General features: G+C 36.4%; 1 protein-coding gene across 1 annotated transcript in view; it reads left to right on the top strand.

Moving 5' to 3' along the window:
* LOC145715074 (cullin-4B-like) overlaps positions 1 to 24,218 on the top strand; it is a 138,113-nt gene that overhangs the window by 60,621 nt on the left and 53,274 nt on the right. The window contains 3 exon segments of the mRNA XM_081794658.1: positions 19,766 to 19,851; positions 20,430 to 20,537; positions 21,652 to 21,765. Of these exon segments, the coding sequence (XP_081650784.1) occupies positions 19,766 to 19,851; positions 20,430 to 20,537; positions 21,652 to 21,765 (308 nt within the window).

A 24,218-nucleotide genomic window follows, 5' to 3' on the forward strand; every position in this document is an offset into this window, starting at 1 on the left:
ACAAATTTTGCAATATATGGAAATTGGCTTAAACTTTAATTATTATATACATGTTGGTATACATGTAAATACGTATTTTTATATTTTTATATTTTTATTTTACTTACAGTTATTTATTATATATATGTAAGTATACATGTAGATGTATATTTTTATATTTTTCTTTTATTTAAAATTATTTCCTTTCTTTGACTTTAGATTCCATTATCACATACATAAAACTGTTGATGTTATTTATATTAGTATACTATATAATTAATTGGTTGACATCATTTTGGATTAAAATTATGGGGTTGCATATCAGCTTCATTAACTGGATATTCAGATGTCTCCGAAAGTTTGGGAAGTCCTCGGCCATTGCTTCTTTATGCTTTGCACCCTCTCTGCGTCTCTTCTTCTTCTGGAACTCCATTGCATTGATGAGCAGATTGTTTCTCTTAATGCTGTTCAATTTGTAAGGTCCAGGCTGTGAGCTGTCAGCACAGAGACTGATGCAGGGCTTGAACTTAACAGACTGCGAGATCCTGACGTGAGCACAGTCAGATGCTTAACCAATGAGCCACCCAGGAATTTTTCAATTCAGTTACTGAATGTTTGAAATGGGAGTTTATTCTTAGTTCATTTTTAGCTTTTCTATCTCTGCGGTGATTGTCTTCTTTTCTTCATGCATTCCTTTTTTTTTTGTTTTTGTTTAGTTTTTACATTTTTAACTCATTGACAATGCTCATCGCACTTATTTTAAATTCTTTGCTAAGTAGGTTTTATTCCTTTCAGTTTTGTTTTGGGGGATTGCTCTTTTTTTAGTTATTCTTTTTTTTTTTCAGATTATTACTTCTTTTTTTCCCCAAATTATTATTTAAATTCCAGGTAGTTAACATACAGTGCATTATTGGTTTCAGGAATAGAATTCAGTGATTCACCACAACATGGTGCTCATCACACCATGAGCTCATCAACATGGTGCTCATCACACAAGTGTCCTTCTCAATACCCATCACCCATCTAACCCATTCCCCCCACCACCTCCCTCCATCAAATTGCAGTCTGTACTATTTTTAAGAGTCTTTCATTGTTTTTCCCCTCCTTTTGTTTTCTTTCTTCCACTTCGGTAGGGTCATCTGTTTTCTTTCTTAAATTTCATATATGAATGCAATTATGTGGTTTTAATATTTCTGTCTTTCATTTAACATAGTATGATCTACCTCCATCCATGTCACTTGCAAATGACAAGACTTAATTATTTTTTATCACTGAGTAGTATTTCATTGTATATATATCCCACATCTTCTATATTCTTCATTCATGGACATAGCTCGAGAGCTATTTCCATTGTTTGGGTACTGGTGATGCTACTGCTATAAAATTGTGGTGCATGTACCCCTTTGAATCAGAATTTTTGTATCCTTTGCATTGTTAGATGGTGGTATAGTTCTATTTTTAATTTTTTTAGTGTTTGTTTATTTTTGAGAGAAAGACAGAAAGTGAGTGGGGGAGGGGCAGGGAAAGAGGGAGACACAGAATCCCAGGCAGGCTCCAAGCTCTGAGCTGTCATCACAGAACCCAGTGTGGGGATTGAACCCATGAGCAGTGAGATCATGGCCTGAGCTGAAGCCAGATGTACCAGCTGAGCTACACAGGTGTCCCTAATTTTAATTTTTTGAAGAGCTTCCATATTGCTTCCAGAGTGGCTGCACCAGGTTGCATATCCACCTTCAGTGCAAGAGGGTTCCCCTTTGTCCACATCATCAACAGTATCCGTTTCCCGAATTGTTCATCTTAGCCATTCTGACAGGTGTTAGAAGGTGTCTCATTTTGGGGTTTGATTTGTATTTCCCTTGTGATGAGTGCCATTGAGCATCTTTTCATGTGTCGGTTAGCCATCTTTATCCAAAAAAGATAACCAGATATCTTCTTCCAAAGAAGACACTTAGTCTTCTTGTCCTCTACCCATTTCTTAATAGGTTATATTCTTTTTGGATGTTGAGCTCGATAAGTTCTTTATAGATAACCCTTTATCTGATATGTCATTTGCAAATATCCTCCCATTCTGTAGGCTGCGTTTTAGTTTTGTTGATTGTTTCCTACACTATGCAGTTTTCTATCTTGATGAAGTCCCGGTGGTTCCGTATTGCTTTTGTCTCCCTTGCCTCCAGAAATGTGCCTAGAAACAAGTTGCTACAGCTGAGGTCAAAGAGGTGGCTGCCTATGTTCTCCTCTAGAATTTTTATGGTTTCATGTTTCACATTTAGCTCTTTTATCCATTTGAAATTATATTTGTGTACAGTGTAAGAAAGTGGTACACTCTCATTCTTCTGCATCTTGCTTTCCCATTTGCCAACACCATGTGATAAAGGGACTTTTTCCTTTGGATATCTTTCCTGCTTTGTCAAAAATTAGTTAACCATACTATGGTTGTGGGTCTGTTTCTCGGTTTTCTATTGTGTTTCATTTATCTGTGTGTGTGTTTGTGCCCGGACCTTAACTGTTTTGATGACGAAAGGTTTGTAATACAAGTTGAAGTCTAGTTGTGATGCCTCCACCTTTTCTTTTCTTTTCTTTTCTTTTCTTTTCTTTTCTTTTCTTTTCTTTTCTTTTCTTTTCTTTTCTTTTCTTTTCTTTTCTTTTCTTTTCTTTTCTTTTCTTTTCTTTTTTCTTTTCTTTTCTTTTCTTTTCTTTTCTTTTCTTTTCTTATTCCGGATCTATGACTGTTTGGGGTCTTCTCTGGTACTGTACACATTTTAGGAATATTTGCTCTAGCTCTGTGAAAAGTCCTGGTTATTTATATATATATATATATATATATATGTATGTATGTGTGTATATACACACACACACACACACACACACACATATATGTTACATATATACAAATATATACATACATATATTTACAATATATATAAATAAATATATATTATAAATATATGTATATATATTTTAAATATATCTATATTTAACATCTTAACAGTATTTTTGGTTCTCTTTCCTTTTCATTTTTTAAATTTTCATCCAAATTCGTTAGTGTATAGTGCAACAATGATTTCAGGAGTAGATTCCTTAGTTCCCCTTACCTATTTAGCCCATCCCCCCTCCCCAAGCCCCTCCCATAACCCTCAGTTTGTTCTCCTTATTTATGAATCCCTTATGTTTACTCCCGCTCCTTGTTTTTATATTATTTTTGTTCCCCTTTCCTTATGTTCATCTGTTTTATGTCTTAACAGCCCTCATACGAGTGAAGGCATATGATTTTTGTCTTTCTCTGACTAATTTCACTTAGCATAATACCCTCCAGTTCTAGCCACATAGTTGCAAATGGCAAGATTTCATTCTTTCTGATGGCCGAGTCATACCCCGTTGTATGTATATACCACATCTTCTTTATCCATCCATCCATCGATGGGCATTTGGGCTCTTTCCATACTTTGGCTGTTGCTTACAGTGCGGCTATAAACATGGGGGTGCATGTGTCCCTTCGAAACAGCACACCGTATCCCTTGGATAAATGCTTAGCAGTGCAATTGCTGGGTCATACAGTAGTTCTATTTTTAGTCTTTTGAGGAGCCTCCATACTGTTTTCCAGAGTGGCTGCACCAGCTTGCATTCCTACCAACAATGCAAAAGTGATTCTCTTTCTCTGCTACCTCACCAACATCGGTTTTTGCCTGAGTTGGTAACGTGACTATACTGACAGGTGTAAGGTGGTATCTCATTGTGGTTTTGATTTGTATTTCCCTGATGATGAGTGATGTTGAGCATTTTTTCATGTGTTGGTTGGCCGTCTGGATGTCTTCTTTGGAGAAGTGTCTACTCATGTCTTTTGCCCATTTCTTCAGTGGATTATTTGATTTTTGGGTGTTGAGTTTGATAAGGTCTTTGTAGATTTTGGATACTAACCCTTTATCTGATATGTCATTTGCAGATATCTTCTCACATTCTGTGGGTTGCCTTTTAGTTTTGCTGATGGTATCCTTCGCTTTGCAGAAGCTTTTAATTTTGATGAGGTGCCCGTGGTTCATTTTTGCTTTTGTTTCCCTTGCCTCTGGAGATGCATTGAGTTAGAAGTTGCTGCGGGCAAGATCAAAGAGGTTTTTTCCTGCTTTCTCCTCGAGGATTTTGATGGCTTCCTTTCTTCCATTGAGGTCTTTCATCCATTTTGAGTTTATTTTTGTGTATGGGGTAACAAAATGGTCCAGGTTCATTCTGCTGCGTGTCGCTGTCCCGTCTTCCCAGCACCACTTGCTGAAGAGACGCTCTTTATTCCATTGGATATTCTTTGCTGCTTTGTCAAAGATTAGTTGGCCGTTCATTTGTGGGTCCATTTCTGGGTTCTCTTTTCTGTGCCATTGATCTGAGTGTCTGTTCTTGTGCCAGTACCATACTGTCTTGATGATTAGAGCTTTGTAGTGTAGCCTGAAGTCTGGGATTGTGAGGCCTCCCGCTTTGGTTTTCTTTTTCAAGATTGCTTTGGCCATTTGGGGTATTTTCTGGTTCCATACAAATTTTAGGATTGTTTGTTCTAGCTCTGTGAAGAATGCTGGTGTTATTTTGATAAAGATTGCATTGATTATATAGATTGCTTTGGGTAGTATTGACATTTTAACAATATTTGTTCTTCCTATGGAGCATGGAATCTTTTCCATTTGTGTGTGTGTGTGTGTGTGTGTGTGTGTGTGTGTGTGTGTGTGTGTGTGTGTCTTTTCAATTTCTTCCATAAGCTTTCTATTGTTTTCAGTGTATAGATTTTCTACCTCTTTGGTTAGATTTATTCGTAGGTATTTTATGGGTTTTTGCGCAACTGTCAATGGGATCGATTCCGTCATGCCTCTTCCTGTCGCTTCATGCTTGGTGGATAGGAATGGAACCGATTTCTGTACATTGACTTTATATCCTGCAACTTTGCTGAATTTATGAATCAATTCTAGCAGGTTTTTGGTGGAATCTTTTGGGTTTTCCATATAGAGTATCATGTCGTCTGTGAAGAGTGAATTTTTGACCTCCTCCTGGCTGATTTGGAAGCCTTTTATTTCTTTGTGTTGTCTGATGGCAGAGGCTAAGACTTCCACTACTATGTTGAGGAACAGTGGTGAGAGTGGGCATCCCTGTCTTGTTCCTGACCTTAGGGGGAAAGCTCTCAGTTTTTCCCCATTGAGGATGATATTAGCGCTGGGTCATTTATCCATGGATTTTTTCGATCTCGAGGTATGCTCCTTCTATCCCTACTTTCTTGAGGGTTTTTATCAAGAAAGGATGCTGTATTTTGTCAGATGTTTTTTTCTTAGTCTCTTGAGAGGATCGTGTGGTTCTTGTCCTTTCTTTTATTGATGTGATGATTCACATTATTTGTTTTGTGGATATTGAACCAGCTCTGCATCCCAGGTATAAATCCCACTTGGTTGTGGTGAATACTTTTTTTAAATGTATTGTTGAATCCAGTTGCCTACTAGCTTGTTGAGGATTTTTGCATCCATGTTCATACTTTTAAATGTATTCTTTTAATGTATTTAATGTATTTTTAATGTATGGTTGGCTAATATCTCGGTGAGGAATTTTGCGTCCATGTTCATCAGGGAAATTGGTCTATAGTTCTCCTTTTTAGTGGGGTCTCTGGTGTTGGAATCAAGGTAATGCTGACTTCATAGGAAGAGTTTGGAAGTTTTCCTTCCATTTCTGTGTTTTGGAACAGCTTCAAGAGAATAGGTGTTCACTCTTCGTTAAATGTTTGGTTGAATTCCCCCGGAAAGCCCTCTGGCCCTGGACTCTTGGTTTTGACAGGTTTTTTATTACTGATTCAATTTCCTTACTGGTAATGGGTGTGTTCAAATTTTCTATTTCTTCCTGTTTCAGTTTTGGCAGTGTATATGTTTCTAGGAATATGTCCACTTCTTCCAGATTGCCCCTTTTATTGGCATGTAATTGCTCGTAATGTTCGCTTATTATGGTTTTTATTTCTGCTGTGTTTGTTGTGATCACTCTTCTTTCATTCTTGATTTTATTTATTTGGGTCCTTTTCTTTTTCTTCTTGATCAATCACTCTAGTTGTTTATCAATTTTGTTAATTATGTCATAGAAATAGCTTCTGGTTTCATTGATCTGTTCTACTGGGTGTTTTTTTTTTTTTTCTGTTTTGTTTTGTTTCTTTTTTTTTTGTTTGGTTTTTTTTGGTTTCGATAGCATTGATTTCTGCTCTGATCTTTATTATTTCCTGTCTTCTGCTGGTTTTGGGTTTTATTTGCTGTTCTTTTTCCAGCTCCTTAAGGCGTAAGGTTAGGTTGTGTCTCTGAGATCTCTCTTCTTTCTTTAGGGAGGCCTGGATTGCTGTATACTTTCTCCTGATGACAGCCTTTGCTGCATCCCAGAGGTTTTGGGTTGTGGTATTATCATTTTCATTGACTTCCATATACTTTTTAATTGCCTCTTTAACCGCTGGGTTAGCCCATTCATTCTTTAGTAGGATGTTCTTCAGTCTCCAAGTATTTGTTACCTTTCCAAATTTTTTTCTTGTGGCTGATTTAGAGTTTCATAGCATTGTGGTCTGAAAATATGCATGGCATGATCTCGATCTTTTTGTACTTACTTAGGGTTGATTTTTGTCCCAATATATGCTCTATCCTGGAGAACGTTCCAAGTGCACTGGAGAAGAATGTATATTCTGTTCTTTAGGATGAAATGTTCTGAAGTCCATCTGGTCCAGTGTGTCATTCAAAGCCATTGTTTCCTCATTGATTTTTTGATTAGATGATTTGTCCATTCCTCTGATTGCAGTATTGAAGTCTCCTCCTGTTTTGGTATTATTATGATGAGTGTCTTTATGCTTGTGATCAATTAATTTATGTATTTGTGTGTTGCCACATTTGGTGCATAAATGTTTAGAATTGCTAGGCCTTCTTGGTGGATAGGCCCCTTGATTATGCTATAATGCCCTTCTGCATCTCTTGATACAGGATTTATTTTAAAGTCTAGATTGTCTGAGAAGTGTGGCTACTCCGGCTTTCTTTTGTTGAACATTAGCATGATAGATGGTTCTCCATCCCCTTATTTTCATTCTGAAGGTGTCTTTAGGTCTAAAGTGGGTCTCTTGTAAACAGCACATAGATGGATCTTTTTTTCTTATCCATTCTTTTACCCCGTGTCTTTTGATTGGAGCATTGAGTGCGTTGATGTTTAGAGTGACTACTGAAAGATACGAAATTATTGTCATTGTGTTTCTTGTAGAGTTGGAGTTTCTGGTGGTGTTCTCTGGTCCATTCTAGTCTTTGTTGGTTTTGGTCTTTTTTTTTTTTTTTTTCATCTTTTCTCCCCTCAGAGAGTCCCCCTTAAAATTTATTGCAGGGATGTTTTAGTGGTCAGAAACTGTAATTTTTGTTTGCCTGGGAAACTTTTTCTCTCTCCTTCTATTTTGAAGGACAGCCTTGCTGGATAAAGAATTCTTGGCTGCATATTTTTCTGATTCAGCACATTGAATATATCCTGCCACTCCTTTCTGGCCTGCCAAGTTTCTGTGGATAGGTTTGCTGCAAACCTGATCTGTCTTCCCTTGTAGTTTAGGGACTTTTTTTTCCCTTGGTGCTTTCATGAGTCTCTCCTTGCCTGAGAGAGAATGTCCTCCTTTGTCTCTCCTTGTGAATTTGACTATGATATGCCTTGTTGAGGGTCATTTTTTGTTGAATCTAATGGGGGTCCTCTGTGCTTTCTGGATTTTGATGTCTGTGTCTTTCCCCAGGTTAGGAAAGTTTTCTGCTATGATTTGCTCACCTAACCCTTCTACACCTATTTCTCTCTCTTCCTCTTCTGGGACGCCTATGGTTCTGATGTTGTTCCTTTTTAATGAGTCACCAATTTCTCTAATTCTTCAGTCGTGCTCTTTTGCCCTGATCTCCCTTTTTTTCTGCTTCATTATTCTCCATAAGTTTGTCATCTATATCCGTGATTCTGTGTTTTGCGTTGTCCATCCTTGACGCCACAGCATCCATCTGTGATTGCAGCTCCGTTATAGCATTTTTAATTTCATTCTATTTTTTGCTGCTTTTATCTCTGCAGAAAGGATTTCTAATCTATTTTTGACTCCAGCCAGTATTCTTATTACCGTGATTCTAAATTCTGGTTCAGACATCTTGCTTGTATCTGTTGGTTAAATCCCTGGCTGTTGTTTCTTCGTGCTCTTTCTTTTGGGGTGAATTCCTGCTGAATTCTGTGGTTCAGGTTTTTCAGATTGATGTGTTAATCCTCCAATCCGTTTTCTAGGTGTGCAGAATGGTTTAGTGTTGGTCTGATTGTATTTCATGGACTCGAGATACACAAAAAACTTCCATGCTGTCCCCATTCCTGGTTATATTTTAGTAGGGGTTACATTAACTGTATAGATTGCTTTGAAATTTTAACCATGTTTGTTCTCCAGTTCATGAGCATGGAATGTTTTTCAAATTCTTTGTGTCATCCTCAATTTTTTTCACCAGAGCTGTATAGTTTTCAGAGTACTGGTCTTTTACCTCCTTAGGTACAATTATTCTTAGGTGTGTTATGTATGGTTTTGGTGCATTGAAATGGGATCAATTCTTGGATTTCTTTTTCAGCTCCTTCATTGATGGTATGGAGGAATGCAACAGACTTCTGCATGTTTATTTTATATCCTGTGACTTTGCTGAATCATATATTAGCTCTGCCATTTGGTGGAGACCTTTGGGTTTTCAACATAAAATATCATGTTGTCTTCATATAGTGAAAATTTGAATTCTTCCTTGCCAATTTGGATGCCTTTTATTGCTTTCTGTTGTCTTGTTGCTGAAGCTAAGATTTCTGTACTATGTGAAATAGTAATGATGGGAGGGATATCGTTGTCTTTTTCCTAACTGTACAGCAAAAGTTGGCAGTTTTTCCCCATTGAGGATGATATTAACTGTGGGTCCTTTGTATACAGCCTTTATGATGTTGAAGTATGTTCCACCTGTCACTACTTTGTTGAGGGTTTTTGTCACAAAAGAATGCTGTATTTTGTCTAATGGTTTTTCTGCCTCTGTTGACAGGATAATAGGGTTCTTCTCCTTTCTTCTGTTAATGTGGTGTATCACGTTCATTGATTTGCAGATATTGAACCAGCCCCATAATTCGTGTTAAATAACTCTTCTAATGTGCTGTTGGATTTTATTTGCTAACATCCTGTTGAGAATTGTTGCATCCATGTTCATCAGGGGTACTGGCCTGTAATTCTCCTTGATGGTGGGGTCTTTGTCATTTTTGGAACCAAGGTAATGCTGGCTTCAGAGAATGAGTTTAAAAGTTTCCCTTCCATTTTTGTTTTTGTTTTTTGTTTTTGGTTTTCTGGAACAGTTTGACAAGAGTTGGTATTAACTCTTCTTTAAATGTCTGGTAGAGTTTCCCTGGGACGGCATTTGGCCCAGGACTCTTGTTTATTGAGAGATTTTTGATCACTAATTCACTTTATTTGTTGATTTTGGGTCTGTTAAAAGTTTCTATCTCTTCCTGTTTCGGTTTTGATAGTTTATATGTTTCTAGGAATTTTTCCATGTGTTCCAGATTGCCCAGTGCAATGGCATATAATGTTTCATAATATTCTCTTGTAATTGTAGTTTTGTGGTGTTGGTTGCGATTTCTCTCTTTCCATTCATGATTTTATTTATTTGGGTCCTATGTCTTTTCTATTTAAGTGGCTAGGGACTTATGGATTCCGTTAATTCTTTCAGAAAACCAGCTCTTAGTGTCCTTCATCTGTTCTGTGATTCTTTTTGTTCGTTTCTATATTGTTTATGTCTGCTCAGATATTTATTATTTCCCACCTTCTGTTGGCTTTAGGCTTTATTTGCTGCTCCTTTTCTAGCAACTTTAGAAAAGGTTAGGTTGTATACATGGGACCTTTCTTGCTTCTTGAGATAGACCTGAATGAATTGCAGTGTGCTTCCCTGTTACGACTGCCTTGGCTGCATCCCAAATTTTGGATTGTTTTTTTTTGTTTGTTTGTTTTTTCATTTTCACTTCTGTTTCCTTTTTGATTTCCTCTTTAATTTCCTGGTTAGCCGAGTCATTCCTTAGTAGGATGATAACTTAAGGTCCAGATAGTTGAGGACTTTTCCAAAGTTTTTATTTTGGTTGATTTTGAGTTTTATAATGTTGTGGTTTGAAAATATGATACTGCATCTAAGATCTTAATGTTTTGGTACTTGTTGGGGGCTGATTTGTGACCCAACATGTGATCCATTCAGGAGAATGTTCGTATGTGCCTTAAAAAATGGGCGTTTTGATGCTTTAGGGAGAAATGTTCTGAATATATTTGTTAAGTCCATTTGGTCCAGTGTGTCATTCAGCGCTGTTGTTTCCTAGTTGATTTTCTGCTTGCAAGACTGTGATTTCCTGTTACCCCCAGAGTATGCCTGCAGCATACTAATACATAAGCTGTGGTGTTTGCCTCTTTTTAGTACCTTCCAAACTGTACTTCCACACTGACGGTCTTTTTGGTACTCTAATTCAGATGAAACTTCACCACTCCCTCATGTACCCTCCAGACAGCCACAATACTAGATGTATGGCTTACACTTTTGTTTTTATCCCACAGAAGGAGCTCTGTTCCCACAGAAGTTGCATCATGGTATGCTGGCTAGTAGCAGAGGAATTTGCAAAATGTCATGAGTTTTCCTACCCGTTTTTCTGGTCTGTTTATTCTCCACTAACTCATGTGTTGTATCTTCTGTACTGTATAGTTCTTACAAAGGTATCTTGTTTTGAATGTTGTTATGTCCATGTGTCTAATTGGTGGTCTGAATATCCCTAGTCTGTCATCTTTCTGATGCATCTTTAATATTTCAAGTTGTATTTAGATTTAATTTTTGACCTACTGTGTGCTCTGTGCTGGAAAATATTCCAGTGCCATTGGAAAGAATCTGTCATCTACTCCTTGATGACTCATCTCTGCATCTTTTGGGTTTGTTGATATATTGCATTCTTTTTTTGTTGTTGTTGTGTATGTGTGTGTGTTCTACTTCTTTAGTAGTCCTTTATCTAATTGTTCTATGTATTATTGAAAGCAGAATATTGATGGCTTCCTTTGTAATTTTAGGATTATGTACTTTGTGGCTCTTGGTTATGTGTGTATTTTCATTTTTATATAGTTTTAATGGCTTTGCCTGTTATTAATATATAATGTTCTCTGTTGCTAGTTATAATTTTTTATGTAAACGCCGTTCTGTAGGATGTAGTGTAGTTAGTCACCCAAGTTTGCCTATATTATCAGCATGAAATACATTTTTCCATTATTTCCTTCAACCTACACTTCTTTAAAAAGGGTGTTTTATATACATCATGGATGGATGATTTCTTAAATGCATCTGTCAGTCTCTGCTGTCTGTTGAAGAGTTTATTATACTTACATATACATTATTTATAGCATGGTTTTGAAAATATATATTGTTGTCAAGTTGGCTAACATACAGTGTGTAGAGTGTGGTCTTGGTTTTGGGGGATAGATTCCCTTGGTTCATCACTTACATATAACACCCAGTACTCATCGCAACAAGTGCCCTCCTCAGTGCCCATCACCCATTCCCCCCTGCCCAGTAACTCTTAGTTTCTTCTCTGTATTTAAGAGTTTCTTATGGTTTGCCTCCCTCCCTTTCTGTTTATAACTATTTTTGCTCTTCCCTTCCCCCCTTGCCCGCCTTCCCCCTTTCAAGTTCCACATATGAGTGAAAACATCTGATATCTGTCTTTCTCTGACTGACACATTACACTTAGCATGATACCCTTCAGTTCCATCCTTGTTGCTGCAAAAGGCAGGATTTCATTCTTTGTCATTGCCAAGTAGTGTGCCATTGTATATATAAACCAAATCTTCTTTATCCATTCATCAGTCGGTGGACATTTAGGCCCTTTCCATAATTTGGCTATTGTTGAAAGAACTGCTGTAAACATTGGAGTACATGTGCCCCTATGAATCAACACGTCTGTATCCTCTGGATTAATTCCTAGTAGTGCTATTGTTGGGTCGTGTTAGTTCTATTTTTAATTATTTGAGGAACCTCCACACTGTTTTCCAGAGCAGCTGCACCAATTTGCATTACCACCAACAGTGCAAGAGGGTTCCTGTTTCTCCACATCCTCACCAGCATTTATAGTTTCCTAATTTGTTCATTTTAGCCACTCTGACCAGCGTGAGGTGGTATCTCTGTGTGGGTTTGATTTGCATTTCCCTGATGATGGGGGGACACTAAGCATCTTTTCATGCTTCTGTTGGCCATCTTGGTGTCTTCTTTGAAAAAGTGTCTGTTCATGTCTACTGCCAGCTTCTGCACTGGATTATTTGTTTTTCATGTGTTGAGTTTGGTAAAGTTCTTCATAGATTTTGGATACTAATCTTTTATCCTGTACATCATTTGCAAGTATCTTTTCCCATTCCGTTAGTTGCCTTTTGGTTTTGTTAATTGTTTCCTTTTCGGTGCAGAAACTTTTTATCTTGATGATATCCCGGTAGTCCTTTTTGCTTTTAATTCCCTTGCCTTTGGAAATGTATGGAGCAAAAAATTGCCGTCTGTGGCTGAGGTCAAAGAGCTTGTTGTCTCTAAGGCAAACTCTCTAAGGTTTTGATGGTTTTATTTCTCATATTTGGGTCTTTCAACCATTTTGAGTTTATTTTTGTGTATGATGTAAGAAAGTGGTCCAGTTTCATTCTTCTGCATATTGGTGTCTAGTTCTCCGAGCACCGTTTGCTAAAGAACTGTCTTTTTTCCATTGGATACTCTTCCCTGCTTTGTCAAAGGATAGTTGGTCCTACATTTGTAGGTCCAATTCTGGAGTCTCTATTCTACTCCATCGATCGATGTGTCTGTTTTTGTGCCAGTACTGTACTATGTTGATGATTACAGCTTTGTAGTAGAGGCTAAAGTTTGGGATTTTTGTGCCTCCCCCTTTGGTTTTCTTTTTTAACATTACTTTGGGTATTTGGAGTTTTTGTGGTTCCGTAAAAGTTTCAGGATTGTTTGTCCTAGCTTTGATAAGAATGCCAGTGCAATTTTGATTGAGATTTCATTGAATGTGTAGATTGCTATGGGCAGTATTAAAATTTTAACAATATTGTTTTCTTCCAATCCACGAGCATGGAATATTTTTCCATCTCTTTGTGTCTTTTTCAGTTTCCTTTATAGGTTTTCAATAGTTTTCAGCATACATATTTTTTACATCTTTGGTTAGACTTATTTTTATGTGTCTTACGGATCTTGGTACAATTGTAAATGGGATCATTTTTTTTTTTAATTTATTCTGTCGCTTCCTTACTGGCATTGTATAGAAGTGCAAATGATTTCTGTACATTTTTATACCCTGCGATTTTTCTGAATTCATGTATCAGTTCTAGCAGCTTTTTGGTAGAGTCTTCCAGGTTTTCCATGTCGAGTAATCATGTCATCTGCAAAAGTGAAACTTTGACTCCTTTTTCTCCAATTTTGATGCCTTTTATTTCATTTTGTTGTCTGATTGCTGATGCTAGGACTTCCAAAACTATGTTAAACAACAGTAGTGAGAGTGTACATCCATGTACTCCTGAGCTCAGGGGGGAAGCTGTCAGTTTTTCCCCACTGTGAGGATGATACTAGTTATGGGGTTTCATATATGGCTTTTATGATGTTAAGGTATGTTCTTTCTATCCCGACGTTCTTGGGGGTTTTTGTTAAGAAAGTATGCTGCATTTGGTCAAATGCTTTTTTGCATCTATTGATAAGATCATACGGTTATTATCGTTTCTTTTATTAATGTCATGTGTCACATTGATAGATTGTCAAATGTTGAATGAGTCGTGTAGCCCAGGAATGAATTCCACTTGATCATGGCAAATGATTCTTTTTATATGCTGTTGAATTTGATTTGCTGGTATCTTGTTGAGAATTTTTGCATCTGTGTTCATCAGGGATATTAGCCTGTAGTTTTCCTTTTTTTGTAGGGTCTCTGTTGGGTTGGGGAATAAGGTAATGCTGGCTTCAGAGAATGAGTCCAGAAATTTTCCTCCTGTTTCTGTTTTTTGGATAGCTTGAGAAGAATAGGTATTAAATGTGCTTTAAATATCTGCTAGATTTCTCCAGGGAAACCATCTGGTCCAGGCTTTGTATTTGTTGGGAGATTTTTGATAACTGATTCAATTTCTTCACTGTTCACATTTTCTACTTCTTCCCATTTGAGTTTTTGTAGTATGTGGGTGTCTAGGAACTTGTCCATTTCTTCCAGAGTGTCCAGTTTTTTTGGCATATAATTTTTTATAGTATTCTCTGATAATTGCTTGTATTTCTGACGGGTTGGTTGGGATAAATCCATTTGCTTTCATGATTTTATCTATTTGGATCCTCTCTCTTTTTGAGAGGTCTGGCTAGCGGTTTATCAATTTTGTTTTGTTTTGTTTTATTTTGTTTTTAATCTGCTCTTAATTTGATTAAGAAATTAAGATGATCTGGATTTTTGTTTTTGTTTTTGAGTTCTATATTGTTTACTTCTGCTCTGATCTTTATTATTTCTCTTCTTCTGTTGGATTTAGGGTTTCTTTGTTGTTCTGCTTCTAGTTCCCGTATGTGTGCTGTTAGATTTTGTATTTGGGTTTTTATTATTTCTTGAAATAGGTCTGGATTGCAGTGTATTTTCCTCTTAGGACTGCACTGCTACATCCCAAAGCATTTGAACCGTTACTTTTCATTTTCATTTGTTTCCATATTTAAAAATATTTCTTCTTTCAATGTCCATTTGACCCATTCATTCTTTAGTAGGATGTTCTTTCATCTCCATGCACTTGGGGGGTTTTCCAAACTTCATCCTGTGGTTGATTCCAAGTTTCATAGCATTGTGACCTGAAATGTGCTGGTATGATATCAATTCTCTTATATTTATTGTGGGCTGTTTGTGACGCATTATGTGAACTATCTTGGAGAATGTTCCCTGTGCACTTGAGAAGAACGTATATTCTGCTGCTTTGGGATGAAAAGTTCTGACTATATCTGTGAAGTACATCTGGTCCAGTGTATCCTTCAGGGCCACTGTTTCTTTATGGATTGTCTGCCTAGATGATCTGTCCCTTGTTGTAAGTGGAGTGTTAAAATCCCCTGCAGTTACCACACTGTTACCAATACGATTGCTTAAGTTTGTGATTAGTTGTTTTATGTATTCGTGTGCTTCTGAATTCAGTGCTTAAACATTTATAATTGTCAGTTCTTGACCCCTTAATTGTAATATAATGTGTTTCCTCATTTCTTGTTACAATCTTTAGTTAAAATCTAGTTTTTCTGATATAAGTATGGTTACTCCAGCTTTCTTTTGACTTCCAGTAGCATGACAGATGGTTCTCCATCCCCCACTTTCAATCTGAAGGTGTCCTCAGGTTTAAAATGGGTCTCTTGTAGACCGCAAATAGATGGGTCTTGTAGACCGCAAATAGATGGGTCTTCTTTTTTTATCCATTCTGATACTTTATGTCTTCTGTTTGGAGCATTTAGTCCATTTACATTAAGTGTTGTTTTTGAAAGATATGGATTTAAAATCACTGTAATTTGTAGGTTTCATGCTTGTAGTGATGTCTCTATTCCTTTGTGGTCTTTGCACCTTTGCACTCACAGTCCTTTTGCAGGGCTGGTTAGTTGGTGATGAACTCCTTCAGTTTTTGTTTGTCTGGGAAAACCTTTATATCTCCCTCTATTCTGAATGACAGGTTTGCTGGATAAAGGATTTTTGGCTGCATAGTTTTCTTGTTCATCACATTGACTGTTTCGTGCCACTCCCTTCTGGGCTAGAAAGTTTTAATAGGTAGGTCTGTTGCTACCTTGTGTTTATCCTTGTAGGTTAGGGCCCATTTGTTCCTAGCTGCTTTCAGTTTTCTCTCTTTGTATTGAATTTTGACAGTTTCACTATAATATGTCATACAGAAAATTGATTCTTACTCTATCCGAGGGGAGTTTTCTGCGCCTCCTGCATTCCAGTGTGTGTCTCCTTCCCTGTATTGGGGAGTTTCTCAGTAATGATTTGTGCAAGCACACCTTCTTCGGCCCCTTTCTCTCTCTCTTCTTCTGGAACTCCTGTGATGCGGATATCATTATGTTTCATTGAATCACTTAGTTCTCTTAATTCTTCCCTGGTGGTTGAGAATTTTTTTTATCTCTGTATTTCTCAGTTTCATCTTTTTCCATAATTTTCTCTTCCATTTCACTTATTCTCCCTTTGTCTCTTAGTCACTACCTCTAGATTATTTTGCACCTTATTTACAGCATTTTTAATTCATTATGTCCATTTTTTAGTGCCTTCATCTCTGCAGCAGTGGATGTCTAATGTCTTCTGCGCGTTTTTGAAGCCCGGCGATTAACCTTACAATTGTTACTGTAAATTCTTGTTCAGTTACATTGTTTCTATCTGTTTTGATAAAGTGTTTAGCTATCACTTCTTCTTGGAATTTCTTTTGAGGAGAATTCTTCCGTTTCATCATTCGGCTAGTTTTCTGTCTCTTATGTGGTTGAAAAACTTGTTACGTGCTCTGCACTTGTGAGCGCTACGATATTATAGAAGGATTATACCGTGTCGAGAGCCTGGCCCTACATGACATGTTTTTTGGAGAGTGTTACTTGCTGTCTGTTGTGGTGACTTTAGTTGCTTTGTCTCCCTTCTCATAGTGATGTTTTGGACCTTCCACCAGGTTTTCTTTGATTTGTTCCTTGAAGTAGCCCTGGAAAGGAAAACAAACAAAAAGAAACATAAAGCAATAACAAACAAAGAAAAACAAAAAAGAAACAAAGCAAAAGCATGAAAACAAAACATAAACAAAATCAAAAAACTATAAACACTAGCTACAACGAAATAACACTAGCTAAACTAAATGGGCAGTGTTGATGGCGTAGGCCTTATCCCATACAAAGAGAGAAGTGACAGGGGCAGGAGAAAAGAAAAAAATAAATAAAATTGACCACACAGAGAAATTTAATTATTGCTTGTTAAGGAATCTTGCCAATTTGATGTTTACTTTCTGTGCATTTTGTGTCTTCTGTTTCACAGTTTCTCCCTTATTGTTTCATTTTGTGTTTAACTGAATTCATTTTGTGCTTTGAATTCTTTCTCACACAACGTTTTATCTACATCTTTTATTTTCCTAAGTGTTCCTTTGGAAATAGAAATGAGTATCTTAGGGGCACCTGGGTGGCTCGGTCAGTTAAGTGTACAAGTCTTTTTTGCGCCTAAAGTCATGCACTCTCAACAGTTCACACATTGAGTCCTGTGTGGCTGTCTGTAGAGCCTGCCAGAGATTCTGTCTCTCCCTTTCTTTCTGTCTGTCCCCTCTCTTGCATGGTCCCTGTCTTAAAATAAATAAATAAACTTTATAAGAAATTAGTATCTTAAACTTACAAAGTGCAGTAGTTCAAATTAACAGGAACTGAGATCTGATATTACCCCAAAATTTTAGTCCTGTATTTTAGTCCTGTATTTATGTTATTACAAAAGTTATCTTCATATATTGCGTGGCCAATATCATATATAGAATATGTATGTATATACATAATATATAAATATAAATGTAGTATTTGTAATATGTACTTTTATGATATATTTATATATTTCATGATATATTTATAAGACTCTATGTAAATTTAATAAATATATAGTATGAAAATTATTGCAAAAAGCATATATAATGTACCATGTAATATATAATAATATAGAAATGTATATGTAATGTATGTGAAATATGTGTATGTGTAATAAATGTAACTCTGTGTGTATGTTATGCATGTGTTTATGCTATATATAGTACATTATGTACAGTTGTGGATATACTTGTAATGTATATTATGATAAATATTGCTTTCTTCAATGAATCATGTAGGAAATAGAGGAGTTCCAAGCCAAAAATATAATACTGCTGGGTTTATATTTACCTATGTAGCCTCCTTTATCAGCGTTCCTTATTTCTTCTTAGACCTTTGATATACCATCTGTTAAGCTTGAAAAGTCTTCCTTTATCATTTCTTGTAGGACAGAGCTAACTGAATCCAGCCCCTCACCATTTTTGGTCTTACTGTCTCTTTCATTTTTGAATTACTTTTTAGGAATATAGATTTTGTATTTGAGGTTTTTCCCTTTTATTAGTTATATTGTCCCACTGTCCCTGTTTTTTGGAGATATCAGTCATATTATTGAGTGTTCTTTTATGAACAAATCATGTTTATCTAGGTGTTTTGAAAATTGTCTTTAGACATTTTTATTATAATGTGGTGCAGTGTAGAACTGCTTGAATTTAACCTATTTGGAGTTAATTCAGCTTCTTGCATGTGTAGGTTATTGTCTGCCATTTAATGTAGCAAGTATTATTTCTTCCCATTTGTCACTATTTTATCTCTGAGCTTCGCTAATTATACATTGGCACACTTAACCCATGTCCGGAGGTATTATAGTTTCTGCTTATTTTTCTTCATTGTTTTTCTTTGTGACTGTCACATTGGATGCTTTTATTTGATTGGTTTTCATGATTATGTATAAGATAGTGGATTTATAGTCATTTTTGTAAGTCTAATGTCTACACTCCCTCCCAAAGAGTTTCTGTTAATTTCTTTTTCTTATAAATTGCCATATTTCCGTACTTTCTGTATGTCTTACAGCTTTTGTTAAAAATGGCAATTTTCCATCTAAATAAAAATAGTATTCCTTTTTTGGGATATCTCTGAAGTATCTATTACTGTAGTTTAGACCAGTGCTAGTTATTTTATGTTTTACTAATAAATGGTAACTCTAGAAAGAAGATATTCTCCCTGTCCAGCCTTTGTTGTTGCCTCTTGTGAGCTGAAGTTGTCCACTTGTTTTGTGATTTTCCTACCATTTTTTCAGAGTATATTTTCTCTGGTGTGTGGTAATGAAGGCTCCTTTGAATTATCTCAGTAGGTACTGGTAACGGACAGATTTTCTGAAACCCTTGAAAAGAGAAAAAAACACACACAGACAGACACAGATAGGATAAGGGAAAAGAAAAAAGAAGGAAAAAGAAAAGCTTATATTGGTCTTTTAAAATTGGTTCTGTGTTAGGTAATTTTTTTTTTTTACTCTCAGTTATGATAATGTTTTCTTAGTAGCTTTTCTGTTCTGCTTTCACCGAGCCTGAATTTAAAGAGGTAAAATAATGAATTTAAAGAGGTAATAATTTGACACAATTTTTTCTTAACGTGCCTTCTGACTTGGGCTTATGAGTGGCCTTACTAGGCCATACAAGTGAGCCTACTAGATTTCCTTAACTTGCCTGTGCTTTTCATATTTATTATTCCTGAATATTCCACTTTCTGGCTTTACCTCCTAGTCTGTCGGCATGTATAATTTTTTCCCCAATGGTTATTTGTGTTTCAGAGAGGAAAAGTGTACTTATTTGTCTGTGAATGTTTTTGGCAAGCTTGCTTTGTATGGATGCTCACACAGATAAGAGTTGAGTCAGTTACTCTAGGTTACCTAAATCCAGTCCAAACATGATTCGTTGGGAACCAGGAACTCACAGTAGAAGCACAAACAGTCATGTACAGGATTTTTTTTGAACAGGAAAATGGGTAGAATTTGACTGAGGTAAAATACCATATGTACTATATTCTGGTTAAATATTCACTTGGTTGATAAGAACCTTTGGCTATCTCTTAGAACTTTGATGAGGCATATTCTTGACACTTTCCCAAGATTTATCAGTGTTTATTTCAGGGAAAAGGACTCTTGTAGTTCCCTGCTTGGTGGTGTTCTCCAATGCCACCTATAATTGGTTGTTTTAAATATTTTACAGAATGTGGAACTGCTTTCACTAATAAACTTCAAGGAATGTTTAAAGATATGGAGCTTTCCAAAGATATCATGATTCAGTTAAAACAGGTATTCCTAGCCTAAGAGATTTTTTAATGTAGTATAAAGTTCTTGAATGGTTTGGTTCCCTTAAGATTTATACTTACATTAGAGACATATTAAAGGAAGTTTAAATAAGACTCCACTTTTTGTGTTTTTTGAAAGAAAGTTCATACTTTTATAACCTTCCCACCGCATATTTAAAGAACTGATTACAACATATTTTGAGTAACCATTTTTATTTTTTTTTTACTCTTACTTGGCTTTCCATTGCTTTGCTATGTACATTTTAGTTTCAGTATTTTTGACTCTGTGTGTATCTTTTTCATAATTTTCTTCAGATCATTTGAGGTAAGATGGATTTTTTAGAAAATACAGTGGAAGCTTAATTCTATGTTTAATTAATTGAGGCAACCAGACTGCACGTTCTTGGTTCTTTTCAAGCATTTTATTAAAATGAAAATGTCTGTTTCATTTAAATGCAGGTTGTATTTTCAATGAGTAATTTATTACTCAGATTAATTTTAGTAATGCATTTCTAATATAGAGTTATAGCTATGTAAGAGTTTCAAAATTCTTACATTCATTACATCACTACGTTTTTGCAGTATACGAAGAACCAAAATATACCAGGAAACATTGATTTAACTGTGAATATTCTGACGATGAGTTTTTGGCCAACCTATATCCCTAAGGAGATCCAGTTACCCCCAGATGTAAGAAATTCACTGTTTACATTATTATATTATATAGTAGATTAATTTTCAAGTACCTTTTAATCTTTTTTAATTTTTTTGTAAAAGTTTTTAATGTTTATTATTTTTGAGACAGAGACAGAGACACAGACAGAGCATGAGTAGGGGAGGGGCAGAAAGAGAGACACAGAATCTGAAGCAGGCTCCAGGCGCTGAGCTGTCCTCACAGAGCCCAATGCTTGGCTCGACCTCACGAACCATGAGATCAGGACCCTGGCCAAAGTCAACACTTCACTGACTCAGACACCCAGACACCCAGGCACCCCAGCCTTTACTCTTTAATAAGTCTTTAGGCCATACTTTACGTTCATATAAATGTCTCCTTAATGTTCTCTGTTTTGAAATGTAGTCATACAGTTTTTAGGGGGGCACACAGGTAAAATAGTTCAGTGTTAAATAATTCAGTAGTTCATAGTTTAAATAGTCTGTCTTTTTCATGTAGTCAGTTGTAGATTTTGAATCGACCAGCCTGGCTTCCTTTTGCTTTTATGCTTTGCATTTACTGGTATTGACTTCTATTTCTCTTACTGTGTATCAGTAAAAATATTTACTCATGTACCACATAAACATATGATAGAAAAAGTCATCAACAAATCACTCAGTATCTATTGATTGCTCCACTTAGTAATCATGGAAACCCCTCTCCAACTGCTACCGGTTTTTAGCTTTCTTACCATACAGCTTTGGTTTTAGCTTTCTCTTCTCCATAAATCAATTACCCATCCTGTTGGTTGTTCCTCTTACCGGGACCTGGTGGCACCTCAGTTGCAATTATCTTTACTTTCTTTCTCCATGGATTTATTTAATTTGTATAATTGTATTGCCATATTGGTGGATTTCCTGTAAGTTACTGAATGCACTACAGTTGAACTAGAAGAATCAACAGAGGTTGTTTCCTTGTTTCAGAAGTCTTTTTGGCCCCCACCCAGTCTTTTCTCCACAGAAATGTGTTACATACCCTTGGGGAAACCATGCATGGTCATGACATATGTTTTTAAATATAATATTCTAGGGCTGCAAGTAGGACTTTGATTGGTATACAGTATATCAATTTTTCTTTATTTCTTTCCTCCAGATGGAAAGACTTCAGAAAAATTTCAAGAATTTCTACTTAAGCAGACACAGTGGCCGGAAACTTCAGTGGCAGTCAACTCTTGGACGTTGTGTTCTTAGAGCTGAATTTAAAAAGGCAAGCAAATGATCTTTAAGATAGCATTTTACTTAGACTTCTAAGTTATAACAATTTTACCTTGATAAAGAATATTTACTTTAAATTTTATTTATTTTGAGAGAGAGAGAGAGACACACAGAGAGAGAGAGAGAGACAGAGACAGAGACAGAGAGACAGAGAGACAGAGAGCACGAATGGGAAGAGGGGCAGAGGATAAGAGGAGGAGAGGGAATCCCAAGCAGGCTCTTTGCTTTCAATGCAGAGCTAGATGTGGGTCTCTGTCCTAAAAACAGTGGGATCAGGAGTCAGATGACACTTAACCAACAGAACCACCCATGGTCCCTGATAAAATATATTTTTAATACATACTTTATGGAGAAAGCTCATTTGTTGAATAATGGTGTGTTTATGCATTATGAGTATGCTGACAGATCAATCATTTGTGTATAAGTGAATTTTTAAAACATAGTACTTGCCATTTTTATCTCTGTGATACCAGTGCACATTGTTTGATCTCTGATGTCTCAGAATCCCAATCAGTCATCATTAGAGCCCTGGGATGTTAACCACCCGGGACTCACATAGCTAATGGACGCATGCACTGAGTTTGAGGCAATGGTGTGATGTTGTTATGACATAGTTGAGTGAACTGTTTTATTAAAACTATTTCTCAAGATTGAAAAAGAAAAAAGACCAGTACAAAAGCTCCTGGATTGTGTGGAATAGAGAAACACAGTAACATTCTGATGCGATGGCATAAATGAAGCACAGAAGAAAAATGTAGACTGATATCCCAGAGATCATTTCTTGATGTCTAGTGTGTAAGGAGCTGTTGGGATATAATAGGCGATGAACTCCCTTTGTGTCTAGTGGCATCCATTGTTGGAACTTCTGAAATAATGACACAGGAATTGGCTGGATGTCTCCTCGTATCCAGCGGCTTTGACTCTTACCCTGTGTTGTAGGTTGAAAATTGGGCCCCAAAGATAAGTCCGTAAACTTACTATGCTTTGGAACTAACGTTTCTATATTTTGAAGAAGGTTTTTGCAGATGTGGTGAAAGACCTTGAGCTGAGGAACTCATCCTGGACTATATGATGGGCCCTAAAATCCATATCAACTTTCCTTATGAGAGAGAGGCTTGGCAAGCTTATACACAGAAATCCACATACAGGGTGCCCGCCCCTTTGCCCCCCCCCCACCCCCGAGACAGAGAGACAGAGAAAAGAAACAGAAAGAGAAGGGTGATGTAAAGATAGAACCTGAGGCTAGAAGATATTCTGAACCCTCTGAAGAGACTAAAGTCCTGCTACACCTTGATTCTTACCCAAGGATGCTGATGTGAATTTCTGGCCTTCAGGCTTGGAGAAAATACATTATTTGTGTCTTTTTAAACCACGATGTGTGTGGTAAGTTGTTACAGCAGCCACAAGAAGTTATACATCCTCATATGCACTTTACTGTGTGACTTAGTTTTTTCATAGATGGCCCAGGCACTGACAATCTATACATAAGTATGTCCAACATGTTTTAGTCAGCATTCAAAGAAGAGACTGAACCTGTTCCTTAGTGTCGAACTTCAGTATGGCGCCTCCGTGATCAAAGTATTAATGGATGAGAAAAGAGGTTTTGTTTTTAATCCTGCCTCTGCCGGTTTGGGGGTGGCCTTGCTGAAAGGTAATAACTAAAGTTTGATACAAGCAGAGGGAAAGAAACACATGTTTATGTTTATGTAATGACAATTAGATGCTTATGGTTCTCTACAATAACATGAGATTCACTTGATTCCCCCAAGGTAAAGTTGGGCCGAAATGATTTAAATCCTCAGGCTACACCTGAGTATTTAATGTTACTGGAGGAATTGAAGCAAGATAATAACTAATCATAACTAATTTTTCATGTATATGTGTGAATTCTTTATTACTTTTGGCCCTTAACACACGTGGAAAACTCAGTATATGCCAGTAGAACAAGTGAAATAGTACAGAGCTGTAGTTAAAAATTAAAAAAAAAATAATCTCAGTCCTTTCACTTCAGAATCCTGAAATGAATAAACAAGTTTATATACAACCATGTTGTTTTATGTGATGATGCAAACATGTAACACTTAGTTTTGTCTCATTTTACTGATTATTTACTGAGATTACTAGTGTACATGTCACACTGCTACTTCTTTTTATCCCTCTAATGGATTCATCATGAGCATCTATGCTAATTAAACTATGAAGATACCGTTTTTAATTGTTCTCTGTTATAATTCTTCTTAATATTTCAAATGATCTTCAGGGGCAAAAATCCCCAATTAGAGAACAGTAAGCATTGTTTGTAATACAATTGAAAAGGGAATCATGAAAGACTATATTTTCCTGAGTAGTTAAATGCTGATAATACCACACAGAAACAGTTTTCTTGTGATTAGGCACGTATGTTTTGGCTTTGATTTTTGAGAGTGCATATTTTCTATCTGTTTT

This window comes from Panthera onca, chromosome Y (genome assembly GCF_046562875.1).
Source record: "Panthera onca isolate mPanOnc1 chromosome Y, mPanOnc1 haplotype 2, whole genome shotgun sequence".
In the NCBI taxonomy this organism is placed as follows: Eukaryota; Metazoa; Chordata; class Mammalia; order Carnivora; family Felidae; genus Panthera; species Panthera onca.